This window comes from Perognathus longimembris, chromosome 4 (genome assembly GCF_023159225.1).
Source record: "Perognathus longimembris pacificus isolate PPM17 chromosome 4, ASM2315922v1, whole genome shotgun sequence".
NCBI lineage: Eukaryota > Metazoa > Chordata > Mammalia > Rodentia > Heteromyidae > Perognathus > Perognathus longimembris.
In genome coordinates, this window is record NC_063164.1 from 81,902,070 (window position 1) to 81,918,846 (window position 16,777).

At 36.2% G+C, this 16,777-nt stretch overlaps 1 protein-coding gene across 1 annotated transcript in view; it reads right to left on the reverse strand.

Annotated features, from left to right (window-relative positions):
• The window catches only part of Thsd7b (thrombospondin type 1 domain containing 7B), an 873,729-nt gene that overhangs the window by 27,716 nt on the left and 829,236 nt on the right, over positions 1–16,777 (reverse strand). Inside the window, exons 20-21 of the mRNA XM_048345548.1 lie at positions 15,700–15,817; positions 1,202–1,347 (exon numbers count right to left, since the gene is read on the reverse strand). Of these exons, the coding sequence (XP_048201505.1) occupies positions 1,202–1,347; positions 15,700–15,817 (264 nt within the window). The remainder of the gene's footprint in view (positions 1–1,201; positions 1,348–15,699; positions 15,818–16,777) is intronic.

Here is a 16,777-nt window from a genome sequence, read left to right on the forward strand (position 1 = left end):
CCCTCCCTCCTTCACACCCTAAACTCTGCCTGTCTTTATCTTCTCCTTTCCCCTTCAGTGACTCCCTGAATTCTCTGAAACTATTTTCTATCTTTGATCAAAGCTATCACAGTCATGAGGTGAATTACACTTTCTATTTTCTTAATTACAAATGAGTCATAACAGCATTTAAATATTGACATAGCCTTTGGAAAGATACTTAGACTAGTAGACAAAACATTAATATTCAAAACTATTAAGTTACTCTTGAATTTCTTAATTTGAACATGGCTACCTTTCTTTAGATGATTGAACAAATGGATCACACATTTCTGTTCCTCTGAGACCTATTAAAATACACAGACATTTACCATCTATGATATAACAATGCCTCATGACATTGCCATCCTAACAGGAGCATTACACATCTCTATGAGAATAATCTGCAGATTTTATTCATACACAAACAAAATTATTGTTATCTAATTAAAAACACTTTGGAAGAAGAACTAAAGGTTAAATTATTAAAATAAATAATAAGAGGAAATCAATACATATTTTTTAAAAACAAGACATCAGAGAGTGTATGTGGTAGAAATCTTGGCTGATCCAGCAAAAGTTCTGAGTAAGTGATATATTATGATGTCGCTAGGCTTTTACATTTTGGGCCAATAAAAAAGTAATCATTGAGGAATATGTAGTAACCTTGGTTCATGTAATGTTAAAATATAGCTTTTATATACTTTTAGTTTTCTGCCCATATGCAAGATTTGGTCTAAGCCCAAAAAGTGTTTCCTTAAGAAATACTATTTAAACTAAACTGCATTTCCCCAACACCAGAATTTTGCCTAATGAAATAATATTTTGATATTCTCCACAAGCCAAGAAAATAGCAGAGAATTTTTGAAGATATGAAGGAAATTGATCATCTTATAGTCTGGCTTCTGATAATGCTTAATGAATGGTTGTTCATTTTCTTAGCAATATCATTTTGTGAAAGGTTAAGTTGCTTTTTTTCATTATATATATGAATATATATGTGATGAACATATATAATAAATATATATATATATATATATATATATGTGTGTGTGTGTGTGTGTGTGTGTGTGTGTGTGTGTGTGGCCAGATTCAGATGCTATGAAATTTATTCTACTGATGCATTGGCAAATGTTTTGAACATAGTGAGAAACATTTTTGTAAGTGTCATTGCAGGACCTACCTCCAATTTACATGCAGACCAGTTGCCAAGGATCCAGCTATAGCAGGGAGTTACTGGGCAGGTTTTCTGCTGGGTAAGTTCTGTGGGACATGGCCGTCCTTCTCCTTGAGTTGGCATAATGACAAATCGAGTCCGAGTCATTCGACCTAAAATGATAAGGGAGTCGTCACCTTTTCTGTTAGAATTTGGCTTTAGAAGGGACTTGAAGGAAAGAATGATGTCTTACTAGTAGAAATCATAGGCCTTCATAACAATACATTGAACACAATCCACTCTAATACTTACTTTTCTGTAATTTCAGTTTATATTTAGAGAAGCACAAATTACCTGCATTTTCATAATACTTTAAAAGATATGCAATTCAGTGTCGGTCTTCTATTTTAATCTTCACAGATACAAATACTGTAACATTGCTGAAAGGACTGATTTTGTAAATACTTGTTGATTTATTTAACAATTATTTGTCTAGTAAGCTTTAATATGATCAAGATAACTTGCTATGAATTAGATATCATGGTAAAACTTCCAGATATTTCCTAGGAAGTCATCACCCTTAGGTCTTAAAACTCTTAATTAATTAATTAACTTACTATGTCTAATTGTCCTAGAGATCAAATTTCATTGTACAAGTTGCTAGATTTTGTGAAGGAACTGTAATTTTTAAAAATCTTATGCTGAAATACAAGAAACCATGCCATAATGAACTACAGTATGATAACAAAAATGTCTGGAAAGAATAAAGTCATGTTTCATCTAAGCATTTTTAATATATATATTTTTATTATCAAACTGAATTACAGAGAGGTTACAGTTTCATACATTAGGCATTGGATACATTTCTTGTACTGTTTGTTACCTCGTCCCTCATTTCCCCCTCCCTCCTCCCTCTTTCCCTTCCCCTCCCCCGCCATGAGTTGTTCAGTTGTTCAGTTCATTTTCACCAAATCATCTAAGCATTTGATGCATAATTAGCACAAGTGGAATGGTAGATAGAATGAGCTATACTATCTAAATCTCTATCTTTGTGCACACATTCTCTTTCTTTCTTTTTTTTTATTGTCAAACTGATGTGCAGAGAGGTTACAGTTTCATACGTTAGCATTCTTTCTCTTTCTTTTTCTGTCTCTCTTTCCCTGTCTCACTCTGTGACTTTCTCTATATCTGTTTCCTTTCTTTCTCTGACTTTCTCTCTTTCTTTCTTTGTGTCCTCCCATGACATTTCCTTTATTGTTATACTGAACCCATCTGATTTGACTTGTATTATTTATCTGTGAATACCACATATCCATACACACATTGCTGTTAGAAAATTAATTGTGACATTATGTTTGTGATAAATATGAAAGGAAATACAAAGGTTCTTTTGGCAGTACTTGAAGTTGAACTAAGGGCTTCTTGACTGCTGGGTTAGCACTTTGCCACTTGAACCATACCCAAAACTCAATTTTTTATACTATTAATCATTGATTTTTAAAAATAAGATTTTATACAATTTCCTAGTACTGGCCTTAGAACAAGCCTGTGATGGGTGTATACAACCTATTTCTCCTATTGTTCCATTATGCTTAATGCATAAGACCATGAAAAGTCACAATTCAGCCAACTCTTAACCTGCCAAATCTTTTATATTCTGGTTGGACTTCTGCCCTCAGAAGAATGTGAAATTTGCTGTAACCCTTGCACTTTGAAAATGAAAATAGAAGATATTCCTTGTACCTTCTTTGGTTTCTTACTTTGTTTATGCTTTTCAATAACAGCATATGGGGCTGGGGATATGGCCTAGTGGCAAGAGTGCTTGCCTCGTATACACGAGGCCCTAGGTTCGATTCCCCAGCACCACATATACAGAAAATGGCCAGAAGTGGCGCTGTGGCTCAAGTGGCAGAGTGCTAGCCTTGAGCAAGAAGAAGCCAGGGACAGTGCTCAGGCCCTGAGTCCAAGCCCCAGGACTGGCCAAAAAATAAAAAATAAATAAAATAACAGCATATGATAAATTACTAGACATGCATTGAAACTGCATTGCAGTGGTAAATACAGGACATATACGTAATGGACAATGCCAATTAGATGAAGCAATAGAAGTTCACTTTATATCTAGACACTCTCTAAAGAATGTTTCCAGTTTAATAAAGACTTAAATTATGGTAAAGTTTGCTTTTTTCTAGTAATTCTGTTTCAATTCCTTTCCCCAGGAATGCTGACACCTCATTATAAGGAATAGTGACATTGAGTTTACTTGCTATAAAATTAGCAATAATTACTTGCAATGGAAAAAAAGAATTTCATGGCAAGACTTGCAGAGAAAAATATTACAACTCTAGTTATAAGAACAAAAAACAACCAGAAAAAGGCCAACTCTTGCTTACAAGCTTAAAACATGTCATACCAGATCACATTCCCAACAACTGAGTGATAATCTGATTTGACTTCTGGCTTCTACTCATAAAATGCATGTGGGAATTTTAAACAACTAAAAAGTAATCTCAAAGCTGGTTAACTAATTGTCAAGATTTACAACCTAGAAATGAAATGAATGGAAAGACCTGTCCCTTATAAAATGTCTCTATGGAAAACTCAAATACCATTATTTCTTGTCTGATCATACTTTTATTTCTGAGTAACCAGGTACTGTGTCTTCCCATAAAGATGCTTCAAATAATATTCTCCCGTGCCTCTACTACCCAGTCATTAAATTAACTGAAAATTGTGGTTTAGATAACTCTAGAAAATATGGGTAATAGCTTCAGCAAACAACATAAAATGTTTATTTGAGGAATAAAGAAAAAGGAAATGCAAGAATGATAAAATATTGAAGAAAATACTTAACCTCAGATAGCTCATTAAATAAAATATCTCAGCAATTTTCAGAACATAACTATCAATTCCAATATAGTATATAAAGTGACCTGTAGCCATAATTCAATAGTTATGAATACTATTATTGCTGGATTGTTTCCATTTGTGACACTGTTTGAATTTCTTAAGGACATCTGCTGCCATTGGCAGGAAAAGTCATCTGTGAGCTGGCACCTACTCGCTGGACTCAAGCCAATGGTGGTCTTCCTGATGGACACACACAAAAATGAGATGACTGAATAAAATATTTTCACTTTCAACTCTTCTCCTGATGGATTTTTTAAAAAACAGGTTTTGGCATTTTGCTAATTGTGAATTTGTTCTAAATACTAAGTGATGAAAAATAAGAAGCAAATGATTATGTGCAAAACTCTATTAATAGGTGTTTATATTCAATCTCTGAAATAATACCAATCACCTATGAGTCTGTGGTTAAGGCCAGTTTTATGGTCATGTTATCCTTGTGAAAGCAGTCCTCATTATGGAAGGTGGTTACAGTATGTGTTGATGTATAGCTGAGGTAATGTTTCATTTTTCCTCTTCCTTATTGTGTATTCTTCCCACTCTTCCTGATAATAACTCACGAATCCCACATCCCATCCATATGGTAAATTAATCACTTCAGCAAATCCTCAGTCTCAGACTGTGTTTCCAACATATTATTAATATTCTTACTTAAGACATGTGAAATTCAGAGGACTTAAATAAGTTTTGAAAAAATCACACAGAAGGATTGGAATAAAGATTTTCCCCATTCCCAATGAGCGTGTTTTCTGATAAACTTCATCTAGTCTGTGTCATGGGTCTCAGCTTATATGCTTTAATTACTCAGCCTCTTGAACAATTTGAGAATTACATGTAACCTTAACTCTGCAGTGAATTTATTGCTTATATATATGCACTTCACATTCTTCCTCAACAAAAATAATCAAGATTAATGTAATAATACTTTTCTCCTTCTTTATTTGCTTCTGGATACTTGTAAAAATAAGTTTTCAAGAACAGTAGAATGTCTCATTGCATATAAAATATTCAATTAATTTCATACTGATCTCTATACAGGACATGTATAAAGTATTTGAAACTGTGCATTTTGCTTCTTTTAACAGATATAATCTAGAATTTTCATTTAAGGGCAACATTAATTCTAAATGTGCACGCTGGTGAACATGGATTTGGGATCAGGTTAATATCCAACATATTGTGGTAGAGAAAACTTGTAGTCCTGAGCTGCATGTAAAGGCATTTTAAGCGGGGCATTTTTGTGATGAGAAATGCAGTAAGGATTTGATACTCAGAGTAGCAGTCGTTGTGCATCTCCAGTAAAGGAATTCCACGGCTTATCTGAAAATTACTGCAGGCACCTGGACACCTTTCATCCAAAAGCATATCTAACTTAGGTAAGATAAGAATACCATAGGCTGTTCTGGGTAAAATTGACTATAATCAGCCAGGAACGAGGCTAGTAATTTGAAGATGTGTAGTAATATCACAGTTTCAGAGATAAAGAGAGGCAATGGTATAGAGAGTGGGTGGGTCTTAGAAGGGAGGAAGATTTTTTTTTTTTGGCCAGTCCTGGGCCTTGGACTCAGGGCCTGAGCACTGTCCCTGGCTTCTTCCCGCTCAAGGCTAGCACTCTGCCACTTGAGCCACAGCGCCGCTTCTGGCCGTTTTCTGTATATGTGGTGCTGGAGAATCGAACCTAGGACCTCGTGTATCCGAGGCAGGCACTCTTGCCACTAGGCTATATCCCCAGCCCCAGGGAGGAAGATTTAGTAATTATAAACTTGTTGTGGCTATAAAGAATTCTAGTCTTCCAGTGGTACAGTGTGCATATGTTTAATCTAGATCTATTAAATGATGGCATTATTTCTATTAAAGTTAACAAGACTTGATGCATCATGGCAACATGCATAAATACTATAAGTATCCCAATGACAATACACCTATGAGGTGCAAGTTACGAAGTAAAAGGAATAATTCAGAGGATTTCTTAAAGCTATCAATACAACTTTTATTTTTCTCAACAAAAGATCCACTTCCCTGATTGTTCCAAAATCTATCTCTAAGTAATAAGAATTCTTTTTAAAAAAAATTTTTATTGTCACACTGATGTACAGAGAGGTTACAGTTTCATACGTTAGGCAATGGATACATTTCTGTACTGTTTGTTACCTCCTCCCTCATTCCCCCTTCCCCCCTCCTCCTTTTCCCCCATGAGTTGTTCAGATGATTTACACCAAACAGTTTTGCAAGAATTGTTTTTGAAGTTGTTTGTCTTTTTACCCCATGTCTCTTGATTTTGGTATTCCCTTTCAGTTTCCTAGTTCTAATACCAATTCTTATAAAGTGATTCAGTATCTAAACCAGAGCAAGATATGTACAAGGTTATTACAGGATGTCAAAAGCAAAGGGGATTCACCTAGTACATTAAAAATAATGACAACAATAAAATTCTCCTGTTTCCATCTCTTGGAGTGCTTTTTGCTTAGCCTCATCTTAATCATACGTATGTATCTGTTGAGCTATTGTGATCCTCTGATAGGTCTATCCTAGACATTTTTATGTTTATTTAGTAATTATTTGGTTTTAGAGACATACTGTAAAGTCATTGACCAAAACATGTGGAAATATAATTTGAAAACAAGTTTGTTATTTTACAGACATGATCTATACTTCTCCCCCCCCCCCCACCGCCCCCAACAACCACATATCCAGGATGCCATGCACCTTTGTTCCCTGTGTTCTAGGCTCCTAGGCTTGTCTTGCTCAACATTATTTGTTCAAGATCTGACCATTTCCCTATGAATACCATTATTTTATCACTTCTAATCGCTGTGTAGCATTCCATTGTGTACAGGTACCACAATTTTTTTATCCATTCATCTGTAGTAGGGCATCTGGGTTGTTTCTATATTTTGGCTATTGTGAATTGTGCAGCAATCATTATGCTTAATGTACTAGGTGAATTTCCTTTGGTGTACCCCCTGTGGTCACTGTATATGATTTTGGTACACCGAATATTGTATATATGCTTATTTGGACTATGGAAGGGAAAGAAAAATGAGGGAGGGTGTAATAAATATGAAAAGAAATGTACTCACTACCTTATTATATAACTGTACCCCTCTGTACATCACCTTGTCAATAAAATTTAATTTAAAAAATGCAAAGGGGAAAAGGTGGAACACATGGAGGCCTGGGTTCAAATCTACAAACTATAGCTGATAAACTGTGTAACCTTGTGTTGGTTACTTGTCTGTCATTACAGTTGAAAATTATTCCTATACATCTCTGTACTGTTAGAAAGATTACTGACATAACCCTGAATTTATAACTTACTATTTGAAAAATAGGCTCTAAAATTAAACCTTTTGTGTTCCTGTCTTTTCTTCTTTTATGTTATTCTATCTCACCTTTTCCCCTCTTACCCCAGGAACTAATTAGTTGATACAGTAAATAAGTTTTAATGTTATATCTATCAGACTGTGCCCAATCAAGGTACCACTCTGATCAAATGTCATGCAAATCACAAAATTAAGGTTATTGACTCGCCCTTGAAATCTCTGGGGAAAAGGAAAGGCTGAAGATTTTTTTTTTAAGTTGTGCTTCAGAACTAATACAATATTATATTTTCATTATGGTATAAAATTGACAGAAGAATTACTATATTCCATCTGGGAAACACAAGAAGCAGCCTGGGTTATATAGTATAGAAAAATGATATTAACTCATATGCACTAAATTAAGAATATAATACAAAAAAATCATAGTCTGAAATTAATAACATTCTTAGAGTCTTATTGGTTAAGTAATAACCATGAATAATTCATGGTATGCTAAGTTTAAGGAGTTCTACATTTCACTGAACTGATGAAAATTCAATAGACAAAGAACATGACTAATCCAAATATTAAGCTCTTCTATTACAAACTTTGATCTTTGAAATCTATCTAAAAAGATCCCTTAGTGGAAGCTTAGAATCAGTCTCTATCTAGCCTGAATTAAATTGGATTCAAACTGTTCTGACCTTGGAATCTAACACAATTAGAAAGTATATTCCAAGCTTCAGGTGAACATTAAAGAGGGAAGCTGGATGCTTGGAAAAATAAAATAGCAGCTCATTTCAAATGAATTTGACAGAGAAGTATGGCTCACTGGGTTTTGGCCAACAACCCAGTGAATATGTAAATAGAGATAATTGTGTGAACCTTTGAGTCTGTTAGAGAAGTTGGCTCCCAACTGCAGACACTGAAGTCCGACCAGTTGGAACACCCTGGCCCCCAGCAATATATGAAAACTCTGTCTTGTCCGGTGGGCTCAGTCCTATTGTCATAATCAGCTGGGGAAAGAGAATGGCTCATATAGACAACAGTGGCAGGTGCACTGTTTGGAAGTCACAGACACAATGTTTTACCAGTGATAATCTTTAACCTTCCCAGCTCCAGGATTTGGTCTCTTAAAAAAATAAGTTCACCTCTGTCACATATTTCTGCATTTGATGACAGATGTTGGTTAGTAGTGTTTAGGTGCTGATATGAGCATTAAGGTTTGATTTAAATACAGTAACAGAAAGCCATGACCCAACAGGATGGAAGTAGGAAGGCTGGAACAGGGAAACAGTTCAGGACTGATGAGGTGTAATATAGCCACAGTGCTTCCTACCACTATATTGAAGATGTACAAAAAGTACTGGAAAATGTCACCAGACATGGTGGCAAATGCATATAATTTTACCTACTCAGGAGTAAGAGAGGATCTCAGTATGAGGCTAGCCCAGGCAAAAATTAGGGAGACCTCCATTTCAAAACCCAAGTTGGGTATGTGGCACAGACCTATTGTCTCAGCCCTCTGGAAGGCGATGATAGCACTGAGGTCTACAGCTCGCCAAAACAAAACCAGATCTCAACTGTAAAACAAACTAAAAGCAAAAGGACTAAGGGCCTGTGGATCAAGTTCAAAAGCTTTCCCTGAAAAGATTCTCAGTTCAATCCACAGTTCCATAAAATTAAACAAACAAATACATAAATCCTACAGAAAAAAAAGTCGCAGCCAGATGGATCAAGATGGTAGATTGCTGACAGGGCCATTTTCTTGTGTTATCACAAATCAGAAGTAAAAATCTGAGGCTGCAATTGAGAAGAGGTCAAATGAGTAAGTAAGCTACAGGACACAAGCAAAAAGAAAAAAAAAGCTAAGTAAAGAAAATAAAGCCAAAATAAAAATGCAGAATGTAAGTAGACAGAAGGCAGGGGTAGAAAAAAATTTGAAACAATCACTGCACTTCAAATCTCTACACGAAACAAGGGAGGAGGGGGGAACCTTGCCTGGAGGAAATCAGACTGCAAGGCAGATCTGTTTCATCTCCCAACCATCCCAGCCAGGATCCTGGTTTTCTTTATGTTTACTATGTTTGTATCTGTCCTCTTTGGTTCTGCCTCTGGCAAGAGTCACTATGCAGGCCACTTTCTGAACACAATATTGGCTAAGTGCAGGTCATTAAGTTTTGCCTGGGTCACCACTCAGCTACTGGGTCACTACTTCCCATGGTTAATAGGTCCACAGGGGAGCTCACCATCAGGGTGCCTGTCTGTGCTGAAGACCACAGTGCAGGCTAATCTAGAACATGGATGCAAACACTTGATCCCAGGAGGAAATGTTCTGCTAAACAGGCTGACAAGGTTGTTTTATGAAACTTGATTTCTTCCTGTAGTTCATATTCTTTCCCTACTACTCTGGGCCTCATCTCACAAAATGACTTTTCTTGGAGAACTTTGTTTGATCCTTTGTTTATTCTTCTAAGGATTTGAGAAAGCTGAAGTTAAACTTGGGCTATTTGGCTCAATTTCTCCAAGAGAAGAATTCGGACATGGAAGGATTTGTTTACTTGGTTTCCTTTTTCTTAGATAATCAGAGTGTAATGACTCCATAGAACTTCTTAAAAAATTAAATTGGTAACTTTAAATACATTAGTATTTAAATAAAATATTTACATTGGTAACATTAAATATATGATTTGGCTTTGTAAAGGTGCTATATTGTAGTAACAACAACCTGTCATGTTTCGGTGACTTGGTACAATAGCAAAATTATGTTTGCATACACAAATAAATATAAACATACTTTCCGTATTTTTGCATTGGACATAATCTTGAGTTATGGGAACTAAGAATTTATATACTTAGGCAAAGGAAGAGAAAAACAGCAGATGGCAGAGTCTAGCTGCTTTTATACTTATAATCCAGTCTACAGTCTCTGCCTATTTTGCATATTCTTTTTATGATCTGAACAACTTGGGCAAGGACAAAGATAACTGAAATGTTTCCAATAAGTTACACACCGTGCTTGATTAGAATTGGGAAGATTCACCCATGAAGAATTCAAACAGGGTTTGTGGTCCTTTAGAAAGATAAGATATTACAATTGATTCAATTCACATATGACAAAAATTATATTATGTAGTAATTATGTAAGGGAAAGACCATGGTGCAACCAAGAGTGTGCCCCAAATTCAGTGAATTGGAGTAAACAGATCTACCTGGGCAGAATAAGGAGATGGAAACAGAGAGCTGAAAAAGAAAATATTCTGCACTTCGTGGATCATGCTCACAATATCAGACTTCATCCTTTCTCTTCTTGTCCATGTTACTCTTTATTTGGGGACTTGTAGCAGTTCCCAACAGTGACCCTTGAGGACAAGACTGCAGTGGTTATGCTGAGGTGTAACTAAGTGGGTCACTTCTGGGCAGAGGAGCAAGTAACTTCTTTGATGACAGCTCCCAGTTATGTGAGCCTTAAGTGAATTAATCAAATTCAGTATCACCACATTTGGTTTAACTTCACTGGACTGTAAGCTGTACAGAATTAGGGAAATTGCCATTTAAGAACAAATCAATGGGGCTGGGGATATGGCCTAGCGGCAAGAGTGCCTGCCTCATATACATGAGGCCCTGGGTTCGATTCCCCAGCACCACATATACAGAAAATGGCCAGAAGTTGCTCTGTGGCTCAAGTGTCAGGGTGCTAGCCTTGAGCAAAAAGAAGCCAGGGACAGTGCTCAGGCCCTGAGTCCAAGCCCAGGGACTGGCCAAAAAAAAAAAAAAAGAACAAATCAATGGATGTACTTTCAAGGCATAGAAGTTAATTGATATGTATCTACTGGTTTAATGGATAAATGGATGAGGGATCAGTGAGTCAATAAGAAATCACTTGATAGATATTCACATTAAAACTACACTTGGTTTATGATTAGCACATGGATATTGACTGTTCTTAGGGTAAAAAAGGTGAAGTATGGGGTGACTGAGCCTATGCAAGAGTCTAAAATTTCCTGGGGAGTATTGGAGCCCTTCCTACTACTGGCAGGTAGGGAGGTTCACATACACTTAATATCCATGATATGTCCATTACTCTATGTCTTTATGAACTTCATATTATTTAGTTCTCAATTCAAGAACAAAGCCTCTGTGTTCACCAGTTTCCATTGCTATAACAAATACCTGAGGATAATCAACTTATAAAAATCAACCATATAATCTGAAGGGAACATGTCAGTAAATCATGTGATGGTTTTAAAAGTTAAAAGGTCACTAGTATGCAATGTTACTATGATTGTTGAACTTGTAGAACATACACCATCTTAGCTACCAGGGATGGAGTTCTGATTTTTGCAGGTGAGTGCAATAAATGCTTGTTCTTCAGTTTCCAAAAAAAAAAAAAAATCAACCATATATTTGGTTCCCAGTCTTGGAGATTTTAGTCCAGGATTATTTGGCCCTGTTAGTGACACATGATGTTGGAAAACTGTGGTTATTCAAAGCTGCTCAAAGTTGTTCAAAGCTGACAGAAAGAAAGCAAGAAGAGAGCGTTTGGTCTCAATCATTATCTTTCTCAAAGAAACCCCCAGGGACCTAATATCATGCACTAGGCTGCATATCTTAAAGGTTTCACCATATCCAGACCTTTAAAAACAGAGTTTGGGGACACTTAGGATCCAAACTATAGCAGCCTGGCTCCAACATATATGTAAATTCCAATTTTTAATTAAAGAAGCAGAAACAGAAATATCAATTTACTTAGACATTTCAGTTAGCTGTTTTTTTTTAATATCTCCCACTGCCTCTCAAACCAAGTCTCTTACCTGTTCCAGTTTCTCACAGATACGTAGGCCCTAAGTTCCTATATAGCCTAGACAAGACGTATTCCAACTTCTTAATGTTCTTATTATAAAGTGCATGTTAATTGTGCAAAGTTTTATTATGGTATCATACACATGCCATACTTTAATTGGGATGCATAATATATAGATATATATGTGCATATAAATAAAGATATATGCACTTATGCTCCTGTATGTACTTATGAATGCTTATAGTTTAAGTCTAACACCTACATGTAAGAGACAATATGTGAGGGGTTTTTTTTTTGTTTTTTTTTTGGCCAGTCCTAGGGCCTGGACTCAGTGCCTGAGCACTGTCCCTGGCTTCTTTTTGCTCAAGGCTAGCACTCTGCCACTTGAGCCACAGCGCCACTTCTGGCCATTTTCTGTATATGTGGTGCTGGGGAATTGAACCCAGGGCCTCATGTATAAGAGGCAAGCACTCTTGCCACTATGCCATATCCCCAGCCCGTGAGTTTTGTTCTAATGAGCCTAGCTTACATTATTAATATCATGGTTTTCAAATAGATCTACTTACCTGAAAATGACAGCATTCAGTTGTGTGCTGGTGGCTCATGCCTCTAATCTTAGCTACTCAGGAGGATGAGATCTGATAATTACAGTGCAAAGCCAGGCCAAGTACAAACCTTGTGAGACTCTTATTTGGAATTAGCCACCCAAAAGCTAGAAGTTATGCTGTGGCTCAAGCTGTAGAGTTTTAGCCTTGAACTAGAAAGGTGAAAAACAGCATCCAGGCCTGATATTCAAGGCCCAGGACTGGCAGATACACATGCATGTGCATGAGTACACACACACACACACACACACACACACACACACACACACACACAGACAAATCGGTAGTTGTAGATCATCTGGGCTGTCAACTGATATTGTGAATAGTAGCAGCTATAATTTGAACCAAGATATGCCCAACTTTAAATTGAATGCCATATTGGAAACTACCATGCTGTCACTCAGAGGACTAGAATAATTATAGATTGATTATTAAAATCCTGGTCCTTTACAAATGACAAGTGAAGTAATTCAAGCCCATGAAGTCAAAGGGTACATGTTTTCCCCATATGTAGATTTAGCTTACAAATTTATAAATAAATATGTTGGGTGGTGTATATGCAAGTGTATACAAATGTACTCACTGAAATACAATAGTTTCAATGGAAAACTCCAATAGTGTAGTTCTTTAGAAAGGCAAAAGCCAAAGTGCAACAAAACAACCACCAGGAATGGGTATTTAAAAGGGGCAGGGTGGAGTCAAGGGGAAAGGAGTAGAGGAATGAATAGGAAGAGAAGGGAAACATGCAGTGACTTCAGTGTAGTTCCTACAAAAGTAAGAAGAATGTGGGAAATGGGTGAGTAGGGAAGGGATGGCAGAAGTGTTGAAAGAGGTGACATTGATCAAGATGCATTGTATTCATAAACTGCTTTGTTAAATGGCAATTCCTTTGTACCAGTATTTAAAGATAATAAAAATGTAAAAAAGGAAAGAAAAAATGTTGCTCCAACCAATTGTTTCTTTGTGTTCATTTGCATAAAAATGGTGTAGTGTTATTGGAAGCTAAGATTGTCACACTTTCATTGTGAGTGATGGTTTTGTAGAAATAGTGATCTATTTTTTTGGCTACAATTTCTTAATATATGCCCTGGAAGATACTCTCAGCTCTTTCCTCGCTGGGATCCTACAGCTGAGTTCATAGATTGGCCCTTGTTCCTGCCTCCTGCCTAGTTCTTCACACAATTCCAAGTAGTTTCAGAGAATTATCACCACCCCACACACCTTTGTTTGTGAATAGTGTAGAAGTAATCTCTCACCTGGTGCCAGTGGTCCAGTCTTAAAAGTTCTAGAAAACTCCTCCCAACTGCCTTGTGTTGGCAAACAGTTCCAAGGCTTACTTATTCCTTCGTCCCATATTTCTCCAGCTCACAGGTCTTTTGCTTTTTTGCCTTTAAATTTTTTTTCATTTTCTTCTTTAAAAAAGAATTTCCCCTTTATCTTACCCAATTGCGTTGTCAAGATTTCTCATGAGGTTTTTTTTAATCTCCAAATTTATGATATTTACCTTATAATATATTGTACCCTTCTTTAGGACCAGAGTTCTAGCCCAGACTAGTTGTATGCTTTTTTTGTTGTGATCTTGTTACTCCCATTCTCCCATTGATAGATATCTGAGCATTTCATTCACACTAAGAGGAAGGCTTTCTTTTACCATTGCCCGTCTGAAAACTGATCATGTTCTATAACCCTTGCCACTACACAGTCTGAGAGCTTATGGCAGTGCTCACCAAAGATTCAAACTCCTTGTCTTCTGTTGTGTGTCACTGTCACTGTCACTGATTAGTGGCTGGCCATTATAAACCAAATTTTCCGATAGTCCTTCATGCATGGAGTTGGGGACAGCAACTAAATTATGTCTAATAGAGTGGAAGAGCTGCATACCACTTCCAACCGGTCTGGACGAATCCACACAAAACCAGATGATGTCACAGTTCTGAGGAACATCATGGTATTAAAGTGGTAGAACCTCTGTCATCTTGCACTTTTGATTGATGATTTGAAACAGAAAAATCTTGTCTGTTTACATGGGTGGAAAATATATCTGTACTGTCATGTTAAATCTCTGTCTTGTCTGAAAGAGTAGCTAGTTTTATTAATATAATACATCTTTCTCATCAAACCACTGAAGCCAATGTTGTTTTTTTTTCCTAACAGTAGAACTTAGGAACTTCTTAATGAATATTACAGCAATACTTACAAAACTATATGCTGTAAACCAACTGTACAACTTGGGGTGGGGGTGGGAGAGGGAATTGAGGAGGAAAATGAGTGACAAGTTTGATTAGAAACATACTCACTGTCTTATGTATAAAACTTATGTATGTAACCCCTCTGTACATCACTTTGACAATAAATGAATCAATTTTAAAAAGTGATTCAACAATAAGGACTACAACACTCTTAGAAGTGAAAAAGGTAAAGCAAATAAAAGTACAGGGTGTGCATCAACTGGAAGAGTCTTTGAAGAGCTCAGTTCAAAGCCAGGATCACAATCACCAAAAGTATCTAAGCATATGTCTCATTTTGATTTACATAAATTTTGTGTGACACACAAATTGTGTGTGACACACATACTTTTGTTGACTCAGTGGTACCTGCTGAATTGCTCAGTATGAAAATCACAGGTTTTTAATAAAGAATATAGTTTTCCATCTCTGCTCCTTTTATTGAAAATAAAAATAAAAAAATTTAAATTTAAAAATCCCCTTTTGTTACCATGTCAGGTTTACAGTCTACTTACTTCTATGAAACTCATATGAGGTCCAGTTCTGTCTCTTTTCCCATTTGGGCCAGCCTTGTGTTGCCTCCAACTGATCAACATACTTTATACTATTTATGAAACTACTACATACTGAAAACTATTTTGAAAACTAAGCTATTTCTTCAAAACAGAGTGAAGCCAATTACCTCCTTGGCCACAGGTCTGTGAACACTCTGTCCAAGCTGTCCATCCTGAGAGCTGACAGTTGACCATACATTCTACTGAACAGGGAAGGCTCACTCTCTGGGGCTTCTCCAAATTGCGCTGCAAATAGCAACAAAATACAACTTCACTACCCCATAAAACCAGTATTGTTTTTATGAGAAAGGACCTCTTTCATAATGCAATGAATAAACATTTCACATTTCACTGGATTTCAAATTGCCTGTTATAAATCCATGATAATCATCAAAAATAATGGTTCTTATCTCACAAAATTTTGTAAGCTGGAATTTCTTTTTATAAAACTCCAAGTCTAGAATGGATCTGACATCAAGCTCTGGAAATGTAGGAAGTCATGCCGTAGAGAGATCTGTCCTGTTGCTTAGTCAGTAAGCAACTGAAAGGACATCTCATTTCCAAATCTCAGCATCCTGGGATGAGTCAACTGCATATAGAGAAGTCAAAAGTAACAGCCTATGTGGCTAAAAGATAATAGAATAAGAATCAAAATAAAACCAACATCCTATCTGAACTTCTGAAATGAGCTGCTGGATTTCAAACACAATTATGGTCCTACTCTCATGAAAAGATGACAATATATTTCATTTGAAAACATGCTACCCATTGTCAACATCTAGAAACAAAATGTAAATATTATGTAATGACTAAGTTAGATATTAGGCAAGCACTCTTGCCACTAGGCCATATTTCCAGCCCCTAAGATAGATATTAGTAAAAAGGTAAATCACCTTAGAAACATGAAGAGAATAACAAAATGTGATATATAACTTGTATACTGTTTATGTGCCTAAATAGAAAAGTTTGGACATCCAACACATGTTAAATATTGGGAATACATATACATTAAGTCAAACATTATTATAGCATGATTGCTTGCCATGTGCATAAAATAGAAATAACCATAAGGAAGCTATGATTAATTTTTGAAATATGGATATTCTACTTAGATTAATAACTTGGGACTTTTAAAACTGATATTTACAAAACAGTAGTTGGCCATAAACAGTTTAGGAAGCAGAAGCATATTTTTTCACTAGAGAA